Source organism: Megalobrama amblycephala, linkage group LG6 (genome assembly GCF_018812025.1).
Source record: "Megalobrama amblycephala isolate DHTTF-2021 linkage group LG6, ASM1881202v1, whole genome shotgun sequence".
In the NCBI taxonomy this organism is placed as follows: Eukaryota; Metazoa; Chordata; class Actinopteri; order Cypriniformes; family Xenocyprididae; genus Megalobrama; species Megalobrama amblycephala.
The window spans coordinates 7,681,096-7,702,733 of NC_063049.1; the positions used below are offsets into that span (position 1 = coordinate 7,681,096).

Sequence of the window (21,638 nt, forward strand, 5' to 3'; positions counted from 1 at the left end):
ATTATAATCAAACAAGTTTCATGTTAATTATTGATCTCTTTTGTTCCTAGTGTTTAATCAAGGGGAAGAGGGGACGTCATGGTACATCATTCTGAAGGGCTCCGTTAACGTGGTGATCTATGGAAAGGTCAGACTAGTAATTCTCTACTAATGCGTCATGTTCAGCAGACTAATTAAGCGTTTAATGTGTGATAATGCAGGCCAGCTAATGACTCTCAAGCCAATTATAGTACATGCAAACTGTGCCAGGAAAGTGTGCGTGTGCAAATTCAATTACAGCTAGAATATGTTTTCATAACTGTCTGTGCTGTTTGCTGCTTTGTCTGGCTCTCGGCAGACGGCAGCGGGCTGTTGAGATGTAATGTCTCTTTGCAGGGTGTAGTTTGTACGTTACACGAGGGAGATGACTTTGGGAAGCTGGCTCTGGTGAATGATGCCCCCCGGGCAGCGTCTATCGTACTGAGAGAGGACAACTGCCACTTCCTGAGAGTGGACAAGGAAGACTTCAACAGAATCCTCAGGGTCAGTGCTCATTATTCACTATACAACCACAACAAAACAAATGGCCTACACTTCAAAAGGTGCTTTGTCAAATATTCTACACTGTAAAAAGTGGTGCATTTGACACCCTTAAATTTTGTTTTGTTGGTGTAACCTAATGTATTTAAGTTATATTTAACTGTATGAATGTTACAGTGTAATTTATAAAATCACAAAAATGCAGTATTGCAGTGATAATACAGTACAGTGACGATAACTGATATATAATGTAATGTTGTGGTACACTACCAGTTATTCTTAAATATTTGAAATAATTTTGTAGACAAATCTAAATTGTAGTGTAGTATGATACTATTATAGTATTTACTAATATTTCGCTTTTGCTTTATATTTTCAGGTTTTATTATTAGTTTAAGTTTTAGTAATTTTGTTTGTTTCTATTTAGCATTATTTGTTTCTGTTTTAGTTTCAGTAATTTTAGTATTTCAACTTCAACTTGATTTAATTTAGTTGCCAGAGTAACATTTTTCATTTTTAAATTTATTAAAGTTAGATTTTTAGTATTATTGAAAATTGATTATAGTTATAATTTAGTTGTAATTTACTATATAATTTTGTTAATATTTTGAATTAGATTGTATTCTTTTAGTTTCTGTTTTTACTTCTGTTTTAGTCATTCTGTTGTGCATTTTTTGTCATTTTTATTAGTTTAGTTTTTCCTTTAATATGTTGTTATAAATCGTTTTTATTCATTTTTATTCATCAGTTTTAATTTATTTACTTTTAATTACATTTAAATGAGAATTGTTGCCTTGGCAGCTGGCTGAAAAGTAACAACAATTTATTATTTATTTTCTTCTTTTAGTTATAGTTAGCGATAATAACCCTGGTACCTACATATGAATTTCTTTACACACATTGAAATGGGTGAGTTGTAACAGTTAGTGAAGGAAAAGAAGCCAACAAGTGTGCAGCAAACATGTGAACTCCTTCAATATTGATTAAAAGCATCCCAGGATGCAAAAGTGAATATCCAGAGTAAACAGAGCTGGAATATAGACAAAGAAGAAGCTCAAATTTAAAAGTCACTACATAATTCCCCTAGTTCCATTTTTGCCAGTGTATTTTCAGCCTAATGACTATGGAATTATCGTCTAACTGTTTACTCATGCTGTCTCTGCATTTGTGTGTGTGTGTGTGTGTGTACAGTATAATCGTCCCTCCATCACCAGCACAGGGGAATCTCTGTCCCAGCGCTGTGACAATAGGGAGCTTAGCTCAGGAAAGCCAGAGCAGTGTCTAAGCGGAAGCTCAGTCTGATAGTGAGGGTGTGGGTGTTAGTGTCTTTGGCACAGACAGAAACAGGATGCCTTCTATCTAAACAAATATAGTGAGATTTAGTGAGATTTCACATTCTAGGGTCATTTGTTGCATAGTTACACACAACATGATGCAACTGGAAAAAACTTTGTATTCACGGTATCAGTTTATGATGGATGCTACAGATATAAGTGGTTTGAAATAAAAAGACCTTACCGAACATTTCAACCGTTATTACATAGAAAAAATATACTGTTGATAAAATATAGCAGCACATATTGCCTCTGATTTAAAACTGTGTCATTAAATGTATTATTCATTATATAACATTACTTAAAATATCTACTTTTTAAAAGAAAATGCTAAAGTAAATACTAGTCATTTAGATCACATGAGTTCAACTGACAAAATATGTTGGAACCCTTGCTATAAATTGAGTGTGAGTCTCCCTCTACTGGTAATGATGTTGAATTACAACAATACATTACAGAAGTGATATTTTGGAGAACACTTCCATTTGACTCATTCTTAATTCATCTGTATGATCTGGGCTCTTAGTTCAGTGCTGTGTAACTGTGAGTTTAGTGCTGACATCAGACACACCATCACAACAGCACTAATCCAACATTAGCTGAGCGCATCATTTCTGTCTGTTGTGATTTGTTTCCTGTGTGTACCTAACCAGCCATTTTTGTTAGTACATCAGAAAAAAAAAAAAAATAGTTTGATTAGTTATGATTAAATCTAATTCACATACTGTATTTCATCTGTGTGCGTGTATTCAGGATGTGGAGGCGAACACGGTTCGTCTGAAGGAACATGAGGAGGATGTGTTAGTTTTGGAGAGAAGTAACAACAGGAGCTCCAGCTCTTCTCCTCTCAAGTACATTTATCTTCTTCTGTCAGAATTAAACAGACTACTATAGAAAAACTATAAACTGTTATATGTCGACAACCTCAAACTACATGTCAAACCGTGATCTTGGGACTGTTCTTCAGGTACACTGTGATGTCAGGAACTCCAGAGAAGATTCTGGAACATCTTCTGGAGACAGTGAAACTTGATTCCCAGTTCACAGAATCAGGTACTTTACAATGCATTCAGAGAAATATATGCAGTTAAACAGGGAAACTGTGAATAATAATCTACTGTAGGCAAGTTTGACAAACCCATGTGCAGTTTTATTTATCAAATGTGAACCAAATACAAAATAAACAAAAACTTGACACCGGTGATACGAGACAAACAAACATGGCTAACATGAGGGCTAACTACAAAACTGTTGGTGACCAAAACAAACAATGACGAGATGGAACTAATGAACATGAACCAATTAAATAATGGAACTGATAACAAGATAATGAACCAATGAGAAGATGACACATGAACTACAGAACTACATGGCAGGAACAAGGAAATATGAATATAACAAATTTCAAAATCAAAAGACATGAAAACACGGAGAAAACCTATACAGATGTGGCATATCGACCCCTCAAAGGGCTGCTTCCGACGCAGAACTCCCACCCAAAACACACAAAAAGTCCAGGAGGGTGGTGGAGCAGAAGAAGTCCAAGGGGGAGGGATGTAGGCTGGAGGAAGAGGGCCTGGATCGTGGCCTGGATGGCATGGACTATGGAACAGAGGTTCATGAGGCAGTTAAGCGAGGCCATGGACAGTTAAGCAGAGGTGAAACCCCTGGGGGCTCAGATGGGTGGAGCTGTCGGAGGAAATGACCAACTCAGTAGAGCAGGACACCACCATGGCGGAGTTGGTGGATCAGGAGGCCATAGCGGAGCAGAAACATAGACAGACTTCATAATAGAGCAGGCATGGATGGCCTCTGTGGCTGTGATATGAAGCACAGGAAGTTTGTGAATGGCTTCCGTGGCCGTAACATGGGGCATAGTGAGTTCATAAATTTTCCCCGTGGCTGTTATATGACAAGCAGATGGTTCAGATGGAGCTATGGCGGATAATGCCACCTCTGAGGATGTATGTGTGACCCTACACACACAGAATAGCGATGGTCACTACCTCTGGGACCACTGGACTTGGCCCTGAGACCACTGGACTTGGAAGCACTGGGACCACTGGGATCGCTGGTCTTGGGAGTGCTGGCTTGTGGGCCACGGTCGGCATGGGACCAGCCTCCATTGCCAGGAGAATGATAGCCCTCCAAATATTTTGTTGAGAGATTCTGGCTTGGCAGCCTTGATGTTAGGAGACTCTGGAATGGCGGCCATGACATGGAGAGGCTCTGGCACGGCGGGTACTGTGGAATCGCATAGTTCCTCATCTGCGTTTCCCACAGTAAATGATGAGCCACTCAACAACAGGGCATAGTCAGAGTCCAGTGAGGAGTATTTTTAGGAATTAAGTAGTTTATAGTCATTTAGACCATTCCAAAATATGTCCTTTTAAAGCTAAATCAAGTAAATCAAATGAAGCTCCCTTGAGAGCAGAGACCACAAAAGTCTTCAACACAAGCCTCCAGGGGACAATCCGTCTGACGTAGATGCAGTAAACTAACAACCACAAACTACTGAACACATGTAGCCCTTGTGTACAGCTTTTGTAAAACTCTATATAGTGCTATAGTGATGTTCATTTTCTTTTGAATCATTTATTTTCAATGAATCATTCAAACCGGTTGAAAAAATGGTCTGAATGATTCTTTATTGAATCAATGATCAAATTTTTTTTTAAAAAAATCTTTCTTCAGTAATCACAAATGACTGGAAATGCTATGAAAAAGTCACTCTGGGAAGGAAATTCCAGAGTGGAAACACTGTAAACATACATTTACTGTACATGCACTGTGAAGAAACCAATCATTAATCAGAATAAATTATTTACCATGCTTAATGTTACAAATTGTAGCTTCCTTGAACTCACCTAACTAACTTCTTTCTTTCTCCATCTCTGTAGATCCTGCTCTGGATGACTTTTTGCTTATGCACTGTGTTTTTGTCCCAAACAGTCAGCTGTGTCCACTGCTTGAGGCCCAATATCCTTTACAGCTCTACTGGCTTATGGCTGAAATAAGAAGCTGTAGTCTCCATAGATCTATGTCTAACACGGTGCTTCAGCTCAGTTAAGGGTGCCAGTGTCAGTGTGCCTTAGCTGTGTATTTTAGGAATACTGTTTTCATTTGATTGCGCTTGTGTGCGAGTCTCTCTGTTTTAAGTCCTTAGCACTTGCGCACCTATCACGCTCAGGCATCTCAGGGCAGTGAACAGGAGCAGATGGATTACACTCTCAATAACAAGCGCAGGGTGATTCGTCTGGTGTTACAGTGGGCCGCCATCAACACAGACCACCTACAGGAGGAGGACAGCTCCTTCAACTTCCTCCAGGTCAGCAGCTTTACTCAGCTCCGGTCTGGTCTGTTCAGCCATGTCGGTGGACTGAAGTTTTTAGACAGTTCACAAAGCTATTCATTTTGTGGAGACTTTCTGGTTCCGCTGTGATTAAGTGTGTATTTCATTGTCAGTCTGAACATGTTGTCTGTTGCAGGAGTTCTATGAGACAGTGTGTGAAGATTCCAGACTCATTCCAGCTCTGAAAGATCAACTGCCTGAACTAGAGAAGATCATAAAGCAAAAGTAAGAGCAGAGTCTTACACATGAGAGGTTTTTAACCCTGTGAAGCCTGACATAAAATAATAGTCAGGCAAATCAAATTTTTTGAAAAGGAGCAGTTTATTGAACCTTTAGAAAAAATCTTTAAAAAGTATTAAAATAATTTAAAAAAGTTTGCAAATGTGTTATTTGTTGAGTATCATATTTGATACATCAAGTTTTCTGGCTCATATAATTTAATATAGTGAGAATATGGAGCTCATTCTCGAGGAGGTAAAAAAATAATTCAGAGGCACAAACTGAGCAAAAATATCCAATTTGGTGCAGTTGTTATTTATATGGCCAAAAAGTCTAATGAAATTCTGATACTTGTAATGTATATCAATGAGATCTTTATAACAGTATAACAAACTACTTACATAAAATGTCATCACTCTATATCCACCAATAATATATGTCGTAGTAAGATGATATTACATTTCTTAGTTTTATGATCAGAGCTCTGTAGTGTTTATTGTAAGGGGCAAAACATACTGTATAATGCAATGCAAAACAATGATGATTGAGAGTTAAACAAAAAACGTTCCTCAAAAGCCTGATGATCATATTTGCTGCTTGAGCACACTAAGTGTTCATCTTGATGTGTTACTAACAATATAAAAGTTATTCTTACATTAAAGATTTCACATCAAAAAGACAAGTGAACCATGATCTGAAGATGGACTTGCAATTATACTAAAAAGCCTTTAAACTTCCTGAAAAAAAGTATGAACTACAGTATACTATCATGTTCACCTGTCACCTCAGCACTACATTTCCCATCATCCTTTCTGGCTCCCACCTGCACACTTCTGGTCTACGACTAGGACCAACCTCGTTACCGTTCCCTCCGGATTCGTTCTCCATACCTGCCTTGACTGATCCCCTTCATCTGCTCAGTTGCTGTTTACTGCAAACACTCACCTGGTGCACTTCTGATCATTAATAAATCTGTGTTATCTTTCACTCACCATTCTCTACAAGTCTTTTTCCTGACAGAAGATCAGGCCTTAAAAGACAGCACCTAACATGGACACAATATCATTTGACCCTGCGAATGACCATCACAAGATGGTTGTTCGATTGAGGACTACGTAGAGGAGATTCTTGAGCTCTCCAACTTGGTGCCATGGAATGATAGCACCTTGAAGATAGTCTTCTGGAGCGGATTAAATGATCATCTTTGTCAACAGATACCGGTGTCAGCTACCACATGTTCCCTGGAGTGCTATATTGATTATTTTCTGTAGGTTCTCCGAGTGTTTTTTCTGGAGTTTGTTCCCAAGACTGAAATTCCCGAGTCCGTTCCAGTGAGTGAAATTCCTGAGTCTGTTCCAGTCTGTGTGTGAAATTCCCGAGTCCCACTCCAGAGAGACCAGTTCCAGAGCCCGCTCCAGAGCCCGCTCCAGTGAGAGCAGTTACTGGGGCCCGCTACAGAGCCCGCTCTAGAAAGAGCAGATCCAGAGCCCACTCCAGAGAGAGCAGTTCCAGAGCCCGCTCCAGTGAGAGCAGTTACTGGGGCCCGCTACAGAGCCCGCTCTAGAGAGAGCAGTTCTAGAGCCCGCTCCAGTGAGAGCAGTTACCGGGGCCCGCTACAGAGCCCGCTCTAGAAAGAGCAGATCCAGAGCCCAGTCCAGAGAGAGCAGTTCCAGAGCCCGCTCCAGAGAGAGCAGTTTCAAAGCCCACTCCAGAAAGAGCAGTTCCAGAGCCCACTCCAGAGAGAGCAGTTCCAGAGTCCGCTCCAGAGAGAGCAGTTCCAGAGCCCGCTCCAGAGAGAGCAGTTCCAGAGTCCGCTCCAGAGAGAGCAGTTCCAGAGCCCGCTCCAGAGAGAGCAGTTACAGTGTCCACTCCAGAGAGCAGTTCCAGAGCCCGCTCCAGAGAGAGCAGTTCCAGAGTCCGCTCCAGAGAGCAGTTCCAGAGCCCACTCCAGAGAGAGCAGTTCCAGAGCCCGCTCCAGAGAGAGCAGTTACAGTGTCCACTCCAGAGAGCAGTTCCAGAGCCCGCTCCAGAGAGAGCAGTTCCAGAGTCCGCTCCAGAGAGAGTCGTTCCAGAGCCAGAGCCAGAGCCATCTCGCAGCCGGTGCTCCTGATGTCCATCTCGCTGCCGGTGCACCTGATATCCATCTCCTCCATGGCTTCCTGTGTTGTCGGTGCCTACTTGATTTCCTGTATCGCTGGTGACACCTTGGATGGTTCCCATCTTCCCTGCATCGCCCTGGTTTCCTGCTCCCTACCGATTATCTTATCCGACACTAGGGCGTCCGCCCTGGTTGGATTCCGTTTGGCGTGAGGTCACACCTTCTGGGAGGGGGAAGTACTGTCACGATCACCTGTCACCTCAGCACTACATTTCCCATCATCCTTCCTGGCTCCCACCTGCACACACCCACACCTGCCAGCTTACACCCTCATCAGTGCCTCTCTACAAAAGCCTTTACCACACAGACTGGTCTTCGTCTGGTCTATGACTAGGACCTACCAAAGCATTGGATGATATACTTACCTGTACTACTTACTTCAGTGTTTTTCTCCTCATTACTGCTCCCTCCAGATTTCTTCTCCAGTCTCCTGTTTCCCAAGTGTGAATCTCCAAATACCTGAAAGACAAAGAGAATTATCCTCAAGTCATTGATTACAGCTACATACTGGTGTTCATGTGTGCGTGGTGTTGCATACCTGCCTTGACTGATCCCCTTCATCTGCTCAGTTGTTGTTTACTGCAAATACCCACCTGGTGCACTTCTGATCATTAATAAATCTGTGTTATCTTTCACTCACCATTCTCTACGAGTCTGTTTCCTGACATATACAAAGTACGGAGTACAGTACGCTTCATAAGGTTAACATAAAATATTTAGTTCAGTCACTGAAACCTTTTAATTGCTCATATTCATAACACTCATAACATTTATTCGCAGCTCCGATGATGGCCTGCCCTCTCAGAAAAAGGTGAGGGGAAAATAAAAACAAACACAGTTTCTGTAGTATTTCCTTCAGTGCTGAATAAGTGTCATGTGATAGTCCTCTCTCATTGCAGCACAAAGTCCTGCTGCGTCAGTTCAGCACTGGGAACGACAGACTGCAGAAGCGACAGCCAATCAAAAGCACAGATGAGAGTGAGTCCAATTCAGTAGTTGCATTAATACATGACTAAAGGCCTGTACACACCAAGCATGATAACTCCAACGCACAATATTGTTCAGTTTTTTGTAAGCGTGTGCTGCAGTTGTCATCTGTCACTTTAAATGCTTGAAATCTATAAAGCAGGATGGATTCTGATTGGCTGTCAAAGTTTTTATCGTTCATCAGCTGGGAAAAAAAAACGCTCTGAAAGTGATTCCAACAATATCGTTTCTCTGTGCTGTTATCATTATAGTTGCTGTGTGGACTCTGCTATTCTTTTATATTTAGAATGATTTTTAGAACTTTATCATTAGTTATCATTTTAGTTATTGTCCTTGGTGTGAATGGGCCTTAGGAGTGCACATATGACTTCTTTCCTTTGGTTAATTTCATAGATGATTTATATATATATATATATATATATATATATATATATATATATATATATATATATATATATATATATATATATATATACACATAATATACACACATCTCATCTCCCAAAGCACATAATTGCAGAGGCTAAAATTAATTTATAAATTATAACAATTATATAAATTTATAACAAGAAAATACAGTATATCAGAAGTGAATACTCAAGGATATTGTGAAATCAAATATCAAAAAAATTGTATAATGATGCTAAAATGTGTAATAATTGTTTAGTCGACTGATAATTATTTAGTTGACAACCCCCCCTTCCCCCCCCTCCCTTTTTTTTCTCTTTCTCATATCAATGTTTAATCATATATCAATCTCATATCAATGAGCCTATCCCAGTTTCCCAGGGGAAAGCACCCTGGACAGATAGATTTATTTGGAATGCAGCCATGTAATGTGGAATAATGAACAGTTTTTGTGTTGTGTTGTTGGTGCAGTCCTCTTTAAGGTGTACTGCAGTGATCACACCTACTCCACTATCCGAGTGCCTGTCGCTGCGTCTGTCAGAGAGGTCATCTCCGCAGTTACCGATAAGCTGGGGTCAGGTGATGAGCTTCTTCTCATCCACCTCAGCTCCTCTGGAGGTAAAAAAAAGAAAAAAGACACACACACACACACACTACCCATTTTTCCATTCTTATCACTGTATTGACAGCCATTTCCTCAGTTTTCATTCGTGTTTGATTAATTGCAGGTTTATTAATTCCATGTTTGCAGAGTGTGCTGTTGTACTGACTCTTATCTCTTTGACCTCTGGCTGACAATATGAGCTCTTTGCTGCACCCATCTTGCTGTAGCATTTCAAATTCTGCATCCCAGTGCTGCTGCTCTCTATTAGTGTGTGAGACAGATGTTCCATTCTCACTGCCAGTCACGTCTGCTACACTGTGACCTAGTGCTGACATTACTGTGGCCGCACATTTTAGCAAGTATTTGGACACTCAAGCCATACTGATAGTGTCACTGAGTTAGTTAAAATATAGCAAGGGGCAGTCTGCTTTAAAATACACCCAGACACACACACACACACAGAGAACTTAAGGTTTTTGAGGAAAACATTCCAGGATTTTCGTGACGTAGGCGGAAGTACACTAGGGTGATAAACTCTCCTCCAACTTCAAAATCGTCTGACATCATTGTTTCACCTTTTTTTTTGTAAAGGCCGTTAGTCTTTGCATGTTTGCTTTGTAGACACTGGATCGGTACTTCCGCCTACGTCACGCGTGACCTTTCCAACATGATTACGTAATGTGTGGCGCATCACAGAGCAGTGCAAGACGAGCATTTGTGGTTAAAAAGTATATATATTGTAATTTTTTATAGAAAATGGCTGATCATTTTGCTAGATAAGACCCTTATTCCTCGTCTGGGATCGTGTAGAGCTCTTTGAAGCTGCACTGAAACTGACATTTGGACCTTCAACCCAGTTAAGTCCACTATAAGGAGAATAATCCTGGAATGTTTTCCTCAAAAACCTGAATTTCTTTTCAACTGAAGAAAGAAAGACAAGAACATCTTGGATGTCATGGGGGTGAATAAATTAACAGGAAATTTTAATTCTGAAGTGAACTAATTCACTAATGCAGAATATGGTCATGCAGAGTAAGGCATTAATATCTGCTTTATAAGTACTAATATAAAACGGTTAATTCCTGTCCTTGATTCTGTGTTTTATTCATGATAAAACACAGCTATGACCGCTTCACACAATGGTTCTGTGTATCACTACACAACACCCTTAGCAACCACTCTTAGCAACGTAAACTGTATGTTCTCAATTGATATTGTTCATTGAAGCTTACTGTATTATGTAGAAGAGTATTGCGAGAAAGAGATCGAGTGAGCGAGTATTACCTGCATTCAGATTTAGCATTTTCCTTCAGGTCAGTCCTATGTTCATAATAAAAAATCGGTTAAAATGTCCGATGTATTATCTTGTCCTTTTAACAGTTAAGGGGTTTTCCCGTGACTGACAGCGCTAGTCAAAGCATTTGTCAGTTGCGTCTTGTTCCATGTTCAAAACAATTCAGTCTTTTCAATGTAAAAGTCTTCACTACTGACGGTCTTTGCCGCCATCTAATGGCGTAATAATGTAACTTCTGTTGCTGTTCATGGTCAGGGACTATTTTTTTCTGGCGGAAGGAAGTCTTTAGTGAAAGTTTACTTCATGAAAGTTGCATTGATACATATTTTTGGCTTTAATATTTGTATTGTGTGGTAACCGTTTTATAAAAGCAATAAGGTACGAGAGGCTGTGCTGTATGGTGAATAAGTCAAGGCTGAAGGGTGTTGTTAGGCACGACGCAAAGACTTCCTTCCGCCGGAAAAAATAGTCCCTGACTGTGAACAGCAAGTACAGATTTCTTGTGTACTACAAGATTTGAAGTACACTACAAGTGCAGACTTATGAGGCAGCATAACTGTTTAATGATACACAACAAAATAGAGATTTGCTTAGTTTCACCAAAGCTCTATTTATTTACTACAATACAAATTTTTCTCACTAGGATTTACATCTGAAGTGGAAAAAGTTGATCAAAAATGTATATTTACACACAAACTGACCACCAGCCGCAACTTTTAGATTCAATTTTTATTTTTTAGCTCAACTGTCAGAAACTCGCATGCACATTATTGATTTTAAAAACAGTGCTGTATTTTGTGTAGTTAAATAAGAGAAGGTATACCGCCATCTTGCTCTGACATCATACACACGACTTCCCAACTCGTAAGTACGACCTTCTCACCGTTAATTAGTGGATTATGTTGATAGTTCATGTAGTTCCTCTGCTTAGACACCTCTGTGAACCAGTGTGAAAACTAACTTCATACATCATACACGAAAAATCCTCAAAACACCAGCTGATTTAAATACATAGTGAAGAGAAAAGCTCCTGCAGCTTTTATTTGCATGACACTTGGATTGATATGCAGGTGTATCACTGCCGTCACGTTGCCGCGATATTGATGAAGAGAACGATTTTGGTTTAAGGTTATTATGGAATGCAACCAGACATAATAACAAACCACGTGACCCTGATGTAGCAGGGGATTTTTAGCTACAACAATCACTAAAAGCTGATAAGAAGCTGCCGGTTGAAGTTGATGTGCAAATGTGAAAAAAAAAAAAAAAAAAAAATATATATATATATATATATATATACATAGTGTGTGGTGCCAAACACTATTCTTAAGTTTCCTAAACTGGTTTTTAGCCTTTTGGAATGTAAATATTGCAAAATTACTTAACTTAGTGATTTTAATGAAGCAACTTCACTGTTTAGTCAATTGAGAAGCAGCTGATAACTGACATCTGTGCTTCCACATTCATGAAAAGCACCTACTTTAAAAGTGTATTACTCTGCCACACTGACTGATGACTGTGTGTTTGTGTTTTTCAGATAAAGAGCTTCTAAAGCCATCTGATGTGTCTATCTTCTCATCTCTGAGTATTAATGGCCGTTTGTTTGTCTGCTCGAGGAACCAGATCGACACTTTGGTGTGTGAGAGCCCCTGGAGACTGCGTTTAAAACACACATCTGCTGTAAACACACATGCTTTGACTTATTGATTGGCTGACTAACTGATCAATGGATTGACTGTTCATGCAGACTCCACTGCCGGAGCAGGAGGGGCCGTCTGCAGGGTCCATGTCCACGTTTGAGCTCATGAGCTCTAAAGATCTGGCTCATCAGATGACTCTCTATGACTGGGAGCTCTTCGACTGTGTACATGAGGTACGTACACACAGTTCTGCTTATGTTTTAACAGTCCTCTCACTTATTAACCACCAGTTCTAGTACACTTCTAGTAAGTATGGATGCATTTCTGTTTTAGCATGAGCTGATCTACCACACGTTTGGCCGTCAGCATTTCAAGAAGACCACGGCTAATCTGGATCTGTTCCTGCGGCGGTTTAATGAGGTGCAGCTGTGGGTGGTCACAGAGGTTTGTTTGTGTCCCACGCTCAGCAAACGTGTCCAACTGCTGAAGAAGTTCATCAAGATCGCAGCGCAGTGAGTCTCTGATGTCTTTACTAACATGTAACGTTAATGTGCGTGATGAAGCATTTTGTTTAGTAGAGTTAAAAATATTAATGTAATGTGGTTAAAGTGTACTGCCAATAAGCATTTACTGTATGGTAAAATATACTAAAATAAAATTTCTAGTGAAACTCTTATGGCAGGTACACATTTGTAATTCACAATTTATTACATGTAAAATATTAACTTTAAATGTAATATCGAATAACAAACTACAGTTAAAATTATTATACATGTGCTTTAGTATGTTGGTCAACAAATGAAAATAAGTGTACTTAAAGCATGACTAAAGATTATTAAAACAATCATTTAAAATGTACATTATTACAAAGTGCATCTTCTAAACGTCTACTTAAGTGTGGAAAGAAACATAGTCATGAAATTGTACTAAGTGGACTTTTATTTCAATATTATATTGTCATTTTTAAAAATATACTTTTAACGTTTGAAGTACACTACACGCATGAACTCAATACAATTAAGCCTATTTCTTTTTCACAATGATGTTTGTCATGTGTAGTGTAGTTGTGTTTCACAGTAGAGAGTGTGTGATGTTTATTAACCCTTAAACGCATACCTTGGGTCTTTAGCGACCCGGGACATCATTCACTACCCTCCCCCTCACTAATTTAATCAAGTTAGACATCAACCTTCTTAGCATTGCTTAACCCCTTAAGCCCTGAGGGTATTTTCAGTTTTTTTTCTTTTTTTTTTTTTTCTGAGTGACACAAAAAAGTAAAGACACGTAACTCCAAAACTATAGCAAGGAGAGTCAACAAGGTTGGTATCATTGAAAGGAAACTTTTTAAATTTTAAAAAAATATTTACATTTTTTTTTTTTTTTTTTTAATTTGGACATTCTCATGCTGAGAAACTGCCAATAAACAGCAAAAAAAAAAAAAAAGTGGAAAAAAGGGAAAATGTACATATCTTTCTAATTTAAAGATGCCCTAGAATTAAAAATTGAATTTACCATGGCATAGTTAAATAACAAGAGTTCAGTACATGAAAATGACATACAGTGAGTCTCAAACTCCATTGTTTCCTCCTTCTTATATAAATCTCATTTGTTTAAAAGACCTCAGAAGAACAGGCGAATCTCAACATAACACTGACTGTTACGTAACAGTCTGGATCATTAATATGTACGCCCCCAATATTTGCATATGCCAGCTCATGTTCAAGGCATTACACCAGGGCAGCCAGTATTAACGTCTGGATGTGTGCACAGCTGAATAATCAGACTAAGTAAGCAAGCAAGAACAATAGCGAAAAATGGCAGATGGAGCAATAATAACTGACATGATCCATGATATCATGATATTTTTAGTGATATTTGTAAACTGTCTTTCTAAATGTTTCGTTAGCATGTTGCTAATGTACTGTTAAATGTTACATCGTTTCCATCGTTAAAGTTACCATCATTTCTTATTGTATTCACGGAGACAAGACTGTCGTTATTTTCATTTTTTAAACACTTGCAGTCTGTATAATTCATAAACACAAGTTCATTCTTTATAAATCTCTCCAACAGTGTAGCATTAGCTGTTAGCCACGGAGCACTATCAAACTCATTCAGAATCAAATGTAAACATCCAAATAAATACAATACTCACATAATCCGATGTATGCATGCAGCATGCATGACGAACACTTTGTAAAGATCCATTTTGAGGGTTATATTAGCTGTGTGAACTTTGTTTATGCAGTGATAGAGTCGAGAGCTCGGGAGGGGGCGGAGAGCGCGAGCAATTAAAGGGGCCGCAGCCTGAATCGGTGCATTTCTAATTATGCCCCAAAATAGGCAGTTAAAAAAAATCTATGGGGTATTTAAAAAAATCTATGGGGTATTTTGAGCTGAAACTTCACAGACACATTCAGGGGACACCTTAGACTTATATTACAGCTTGTAAAAAAACGTTCGATGGCACCTTTAAAATAGAATATCATGAAGGAGCGGGTTCATTCATTTTTTTGGTGATGTTCCTCTATATATGTGCTGTATCTGGAGCAAATTTGGTGGTGATCGCATAAAGAAATCCAAATTTAAAGTATTTGGAACCAAGGTAGCCTTTTTGTTTATCCATTGGCGCCCCTGATGGGCATTTTTAAAATCGTTATTTCACTCATGATAGGCTTATTTGATTATGTTGATCTTGGACTCATTTCAATCGGGAGAATTGCATGTTTCTTGAAGTTACGAGCCAAAACATGACATAAATGCTGCATCGGTTTATTATTTACATATGGGTCTTGCGGGGCTTCACGTACAAAAACTCGCCCAAGTTTAGTCAAAGCCCAAAACAGTACTCGTTGTATTCTACTCCGTGAGACCTTTCAAATTACATATAACACATGATTATCTGAGCTGTATGATGCTTTTGACACATTGGAGTAGATATTACAAAAAAATATTTTAGGATAATTTTTTTTAGGAATATTTTTATTATAATTATTTTTCAGCAAATAACTCAGCAGTAGGAGTTAATCAAATTGGCTACATTCATTGTAAAGTTCAGACTCTAAGCTTTCAAATGACACCTATTTTGTGATGATCTAGGCAGGAATTTTGAAAAACATGATTATTAATTTTTTTATAGCTAGGTTGCACCTGAGGGCGGTACACTCCATTTTAGAGTGATGACTCAGCATTAAAAAGCTGTTTCTAAGCTTTAAAATGATACCTATTTAAAAAAATTTCGTGGGGGGTGGTGTCCTGCCAGCGGCTTAAGGCGTTAAACTATTCATTATAAACAATATAACAAGAAAAAAATATAAATAAAACTATAAATTATATATATATAATATAATTATATATATAAAACTATAAATTAATGTCTATTTAATTCTATTTAATTTGTTGCAAATGTTTATAGAGTTGTTAGCGACCCGTTGAATGTAATAGTGTAAGTAAGTGCAATTCAAATTTATTCCTCAAGGTGGCAATGTCTGATACACAATGTTGATGTGATGTTTCACTCATAATTACTGCAGGCTTAAAACAAAAGGATACACAAATATCATTAGGAAAAACTGAAATGGCTCAACGATTTACAGCAGAGCAAATATACTGCATGCAGTAACATTTTGTGTCACTATCACTTGATGCTGGATCTGGTGAAGAAGATGACAGCGATCAAAATATTGATTTTGAAGATGTTGCAAACGTTAGTTTTTAGAATATGGTTGAGAATGAGAATATGAGCCAGATGCTACTGAGCCAATGTACTGGGCAAATGAGCTCTGGCGATGACAGTGATGATGGTAAAAAGCATCTGCTCAAATTTAACCCTTCCATGTTCCAAAAGGTAATGAAATATGCTTTATTTTATTATTTTGTAATTGTTATTAAAATATCAGGAGAGTAATTTTCTATTGTGGCAGAGATCCGTCCATGTTAGATATAGATCTGTGACGCTAAAGACCCAAATATGTAATAATGATTGACGAAACATTCATGCATTTAAGGGTTAATCAGTGCAGACACTATGCTGTTCAGACTGCACTTCCCTAAACGGTGTGTGTTCGTTCTTTTTAAGCTGTAAAGAGTTTAAGAATTTGAACTCATTCTTTGCCATTATCATGGGCCTGGGAAACCCTGCGGTCTGTCGACTCAGTCAGACATGGGAGGTGAGCGTTCACTACACACATGGTTGTTCCTAGGCATGTTTAACACTGATTCAGCTCTTACAGAATAAGAGTTTGCTCTCTCACAGAAACTGCCCAGCAAGTTCAAGAAGTTTTATGGAGAGTTTGAAAACCTGATGGTGAGTTCAACATGGCAACCTCATAAACAGATAATGCTAATGACCCTAAACATTTAACCCAATATTAAAGCTACTTCAAGAGAACATCAGAGATCTGTTGTTTTTCTCATTGCAGGATCCATCCAGAAATCACAGAGCGTATCGACTTACAATGGCCAAGTTAGAACCACCGATCATCCCATTCATGCCTTTATTGATTAAAGGTGAACTTTACACTGGAATCACAAACACCAACAAAATCTGACACATCTACATGATCTTTATTAGTAGCATTTTCAACATTTATGAATAATATTGGAGACAGCACAGCTATGAAATATGAAATAGACTATGAAATGGCAATATTGAAACTCCTTCACAGTATACAGTGGTGTTCAGAATTATTGGCACCCTTGGTAAATATGATCAAAGATGACTGTAAAAATAAATCTGCTTTGTTTATCCTTTGATCTTTAATTCATAAAATTAGCAAAAATCTAACCTTTCATTGAAGGAAAAGAATTGAATGTGGGGGGAAAATCACATTATGAAATAAATGTTTTTCTCCAAAACACGTTGGCCACAATTATTGGCACCCTTTTATTCAATACTTTTTTCAACCTCCTTTTGCCAAGACATGTGTGCACCAAACCCATCTGGTGGGTTTGCTGCCAAAAAGCTCTTTTTTTAGTTTCATCTGACCATAGAAACCGATCCCGTTTTGAAGATACAGTCGTGTCTAACAACTGAATATGCTGGAGATTGTTTCTGGATGAACGAGGAGGATTTTTCTTGAAACCCTCCCGAACAACTTGTGGGGATGTAGGTGCTGTTTGATCATTTTTTTAGGCTTTCTGAGACTCAAGACTCAACTAATCTCTGCAATTCTCCAGCTGTGATACTTGGAGAGTATTTGGCCACTCTTAATTATTTCCCTGGTGGTGGAAATGGGGATTTTCAATGCTTTAGCTATTTTCTTACAGCCACTTTCTATTTTGTGAAGCTCAACAATCTTTTGCTGCACATCAGAACTATATTGTTTGGTTTTACTCATTGTGATGAATGATTAAGGGAATTTGGCCTTTGTGTTTCCTCATGTTTATACTCCTGTGGAACAGGAAGTCATGGCTGGACAAATTCATGTTCATGGTCACCCTAGTGTGCTAAAAAAAAAAAAAAAAGTAAATATGAATGGGAAAATACTTCAGAGATATTTTACTAATAAAAAATTCTAGGGGTGCCAATAATTATGGCCAACATGTTTTGGAAAAAAAACATTTATTTCATATTGTGATTTCCCCCCCACTTTCAAATCTTTCCCTTCAATGAAAGGTTAAATTTTTACTCATTTTATGAATTAAAGATCAAAAGGATAAACAATGCAGATTTATTTTTATAGTCATCTTTAATGATATTTACCAAGGGTGCCAATAATTCTCACCACCACTGTATTTTAAATGAAATATTTCATAGAGAAATTCATACGGAGGCACAATATATATTTGTCAACAATAGTTTTTTTTTAAATTAATTATTAAAAAGGGGGACGTGTGATTACATTATTTAGTGGCATTTTTCATATTTTTAATTAATTTCTAACGGTAATTTAAGGTAAAAAAACGGCAGCTGTGGTTGCTAGAACTTTACCGTAAAAAATATGGTAGCAACGTTTTATGTTTTACGAGACAGCTGTCTATTTTACAGTTCAAAACTGTATAATTTAAAGGTTTATATTGTAATAATTACATTTCATAACTGTTTATTTTACACACTGTAAAAAAAAAATCTGTTAAATTTACGGTAAAAAAAATGTATTTCATTAACTGATATAATGTTAATTTACCAACCTATTGAAGTACTAATATCTGTTTTGTACCTTTATAATACACTGACAACCACCAATAACACAGTGTTGATGAGAGTCACATGATGAATCAAAGCTTATAACCAACAACTTTTCCACAAACTGAGAAGAACACTAACATATAGAAGGTGCACACAGTGTCATTCACACAAACACTAATCACCATCATGATAACACACATGAAATTTTAAAAATGCAATAAACATTAATTTAACAACATTAGATGTAACATAAAACCCTAATGTACATAACTGATTAGAAAAAAACTAAAAAGAAACTATTATTTTAATGAAAATACATCAAATGTGAAGTGTCATCCAGGGAATTGTGGCAATGTCAATTTTACAATTTATGATGTTATTTTTAACTTCCAAAAACTGTAAAGTTAATGGTATTTTACCGTAAAATTACATCAAATGTACCGTTAGATCTATTATAGTTATTCACCTTAAATAGTACGTAAACTTTCTATAAACCAATTTCATCGTAGCATTTTTAGTCTTTTACTGTTAAAATCATGGTCATTTTTTACAGTGTATATCACATATATATAAATTTAGTCAAAATTTATATATTTTAAATTATATAATTGATTAAAATTGTTTTTAATATTATATGATTAAATGGTCAAATCATTGTAAATATTTTTAGAACATTTAAATGACAAATTTTACTTATCTATTTGTAAATAAATATTTATAAATAATATTCAAAAGACTATAAATGTGCTCAAACATTAAAACAAAGTGTTTTAACTGTGCATTTGGATATTGTCACAGATATGTTTAGTTTCATTGCGTTTTACTTTAGTTTCTGTTTTCCAGTATTCCTATTCTTTGTTAGTTGCTATGGTTACCACTTGATTGTTCGATTATGTGCACCTGGTTTTCATCTATTTTCTTTTGTCTAGTTTTTAAACATCCTATTTCAGTTGTTCTTTGTCTGTTCTTGTTTATGTATTGTTTGGTTTGCGTTTATCCTGTCTCTTCCTGTGACCTCCTGAGTATTTTGAATAGATAATACACTTCATTCAGCAGAATGAAGAACTGTATAGTTTCAGTGTGACCCAGAAAAGATGCAGAATGTCCAACATCTCAATTTTTGCACTTTCAGATATGACTTTCACACACGAGGGGAACAAGACATTTACTGACAGATTGGTCAACTTTGAGAAAATGGTGAGTTTGCAAAGAATCACCATCTCTGAGACAGTCTCAAATTAGACTTCCTTAATGTTTTTGTGTGTGTTTTCCAGAGAATGATTGCTAACACAGTCAGAATCATGAGATACTGCCGAAGTCAGCCATTCAGTAAGACAACAGAATGAACTTAATATCGAAATCATGTTTCAGTTAAACTTCAGTTGATTCTGATGCATTTCTCTCTCTCTCTCTTGGGTAACTATAGATCAAGAAGCACCACAGGTGACTGGTAAAAGCCATCAGGATGTGCGGAGCTATGTGCGTCACATCGGTGTGATTGACAACCAGCGCACCCTATCACAGCTGTCCCACAGGCTCGAGCCGCGCCGGACCTGATTCTACACAACTACTGGATCAGTGCTGCTTTACCTCTGCCAGTGAATAAGCTAGCTGTGTATGAACAGATTCTTCCTCCCCTGCGGCGTATACACACAGTACAGTCGAACATGCCTTGGCACAAGGGCTTTCCATTCTTTGGCTAGTTGTGTGAAAGTGTGGCTTCATTTCAGTGTGTGGCTGCAGGATGTTTGGACCTCTGTTTATGACCTTTAATATTCTGCCACAGATAAGATGTTGCCCCTTACTTTCAGATTGTGTTTCTTAACAGTCTGACACATGGTGTGTTTAGAGTTTGGAACCATGAAGTTTCTTTCAAAGAGTGTTCTGTGGAAGCTTTTTGAGACTCTTTTTATGCTTTGAAAGAGATTCTGAGCATGCTGAGTTTATGTTGGTCTTACACTACCATTTAAAAATGTTTATTCAGCAAGGATGCATTCATTTGAAAAATCTATTATAAGTAAATGCTATTCTTTTGAACTTTCTATTCATAAAATGAAACAGCACGACTGTTTTGACCATTGATAATCATAAATGTTTTTTGAGCAGCAAATCATCATATTAGAGTGATTTCTGAAGGATCGTGTGACACTGAAGACTGGAGAAATGATGCTGAAAATTCAGCTTTGATCATAGAAATAAATTACATTTCACTATATATTCACATAGAAAACAGTTATTTTAAATTGTAATAATATTTCATAGTTTTTACTGTAGTTTTGGTGAAATAAATGCATTTTTGGTGAGCAGAAGAGACATCTTTCAAAAACATTAACCCCAAAATTTTGAATGGTAGTGTATATCAATCATAAAGCATTTTGAATTAATTTCTAAATGAGCTTTTTTTTTTCTATTTGTTTTTTGGACTGGATGTAAATTGAAGATATTTATATCAACTTAAGCATGAAGTTAAAAAAAACGTAAATAAATGGTGAACTAAGAACATATGAGCACATTTTGAATGCCTATTGGTGGCTTGTCTGCAAACTTTGTGTGTATTGTGTAAATAAAACCATCATAAGATGCATATTTACTGACATCTTTTTTCATTCATAGCTGTGCATTATCCTTTTTGACTTGTTTCAGTTCATATATAGCTTACAGTTTAAGAAAATATTTTATAAATCATATTAAATCATTAAAAAAATGCATATCATTTTAAATGTATCATTTAAAAATAATCATCCTAATATATCATAATATTTCAATATTCTTTTGTTATTAAAAATAATCACATTTGTTACATACTGCTCTGAAACTTGAAGGATTGGAGATCCAAATGCAGTTGTAATAATAGGGACAATCGAGACATGTAATCCAAAGTACAGGTAAGGTCTAACACAGGCAGCAGTCCAAACAAACAAACAAGGCAGGAAACATGAGCAAAAGAGTAATCCAAAAGCAAAGCAAATCCTAGATAGATAGGCTAGATATAT

At 37.3% G+C, this 21,638-nt stretch overlaps 1 protein-coding gene across 4 annotated transcripts in view; it reads left to right on the forward strand.

The window, feature by feature from the left end:
• The window catches only part of rapgef4a (Rap guanine nucleotide exchange factor 4a), a 99,075-nt gene extending 78,225 nt beyond the window's left edge, over nucleotides 1–20,850 (forward strand). For 3 of the 4 annotated variants that reach the window (XM_048192791.1, XM_048192792.1, XM_048192793.1), the window contains 19 exons: nucleotides 51–127; nucleotides 376–522; nucleotides 2,607–2,704; nucleotides 2,821–2,906; nucleotides 4,754–4,832; nucleotides 5,031–5,181; nucleotides 5,342–5,430; nucleotides 8,363–8,393; nucleotides 8,482–8,560; nucleotides 9,449–9,595; nucleotides 12,413–12,510; nucleotides 12,623–12,748; nucleotides 12,849–13,027; nucleotides 16,594–16,684; nucleotides 16,771–16,821; nucleotides 16,937–17,024; nucleotides 19,778–19,842; nucleotides 19,920–19,974; nucleotides 20,072–20,850. In XM_048192791.1, the coding sequence (XP_048048748.1) occupies nucleotides 51–127; nucleotides 376–522; nucleotides 2,607–2,704; nucleotides 2,821–2,906; nucleotides 4,754–4,832; nucleotides 5,031–5,181; nucleotides 5,342–5,430; nucleotides 8,363–8,393; nucleotides 8,482–8,560; nucleotides 9,449–9,595; nucleotides 12,413–12,510; nucleotides 12,623–12,748; nucleotides 12,849–13,027; nucleotides 16,594–16,684; nucleotides 16,771–16,821; nucleotides 16,937–17,024; nucleotides 19,778–19,842; nucleotides 19,920–19,974; nucleotides 20,072–20,202 (1,868 nt within the window). In that variant the 3' untranslated portion in view covers nucleotides 20,203–20,850. Of the gene's footprint in view, nucleotides 1–50; nucleotides 128–375; nucleotides 523–2,606; nucleotides 2,705–2,820; nucleotides 2,907–4,753; nucleotides 4,833–5,030; nucleotides 5,182–5,341; nucleotides 5,431–8,362; nucleotides 8,394–8,481; nucleotides 8,561–9,448; nucleotides 9,596–12,412; nucleotides 12,511–12,622; nucleotides 12,749–12,848; nucleotides 13,028–16,593; nucleotides 16,685–16,770; nucleotides 16,822–16,936; nucleotides 17,025–19,777; nucleotides 19,843–19,919; nucleotides 19,975–20,071 lie in introns of those variants that run through there. The other variant, XR_007185197.1, reaches the window with a different exon arrangement.
• The last annotated feature ends 788 nt before the right edge of the window (nucleotides 20,851–21,638 follow it).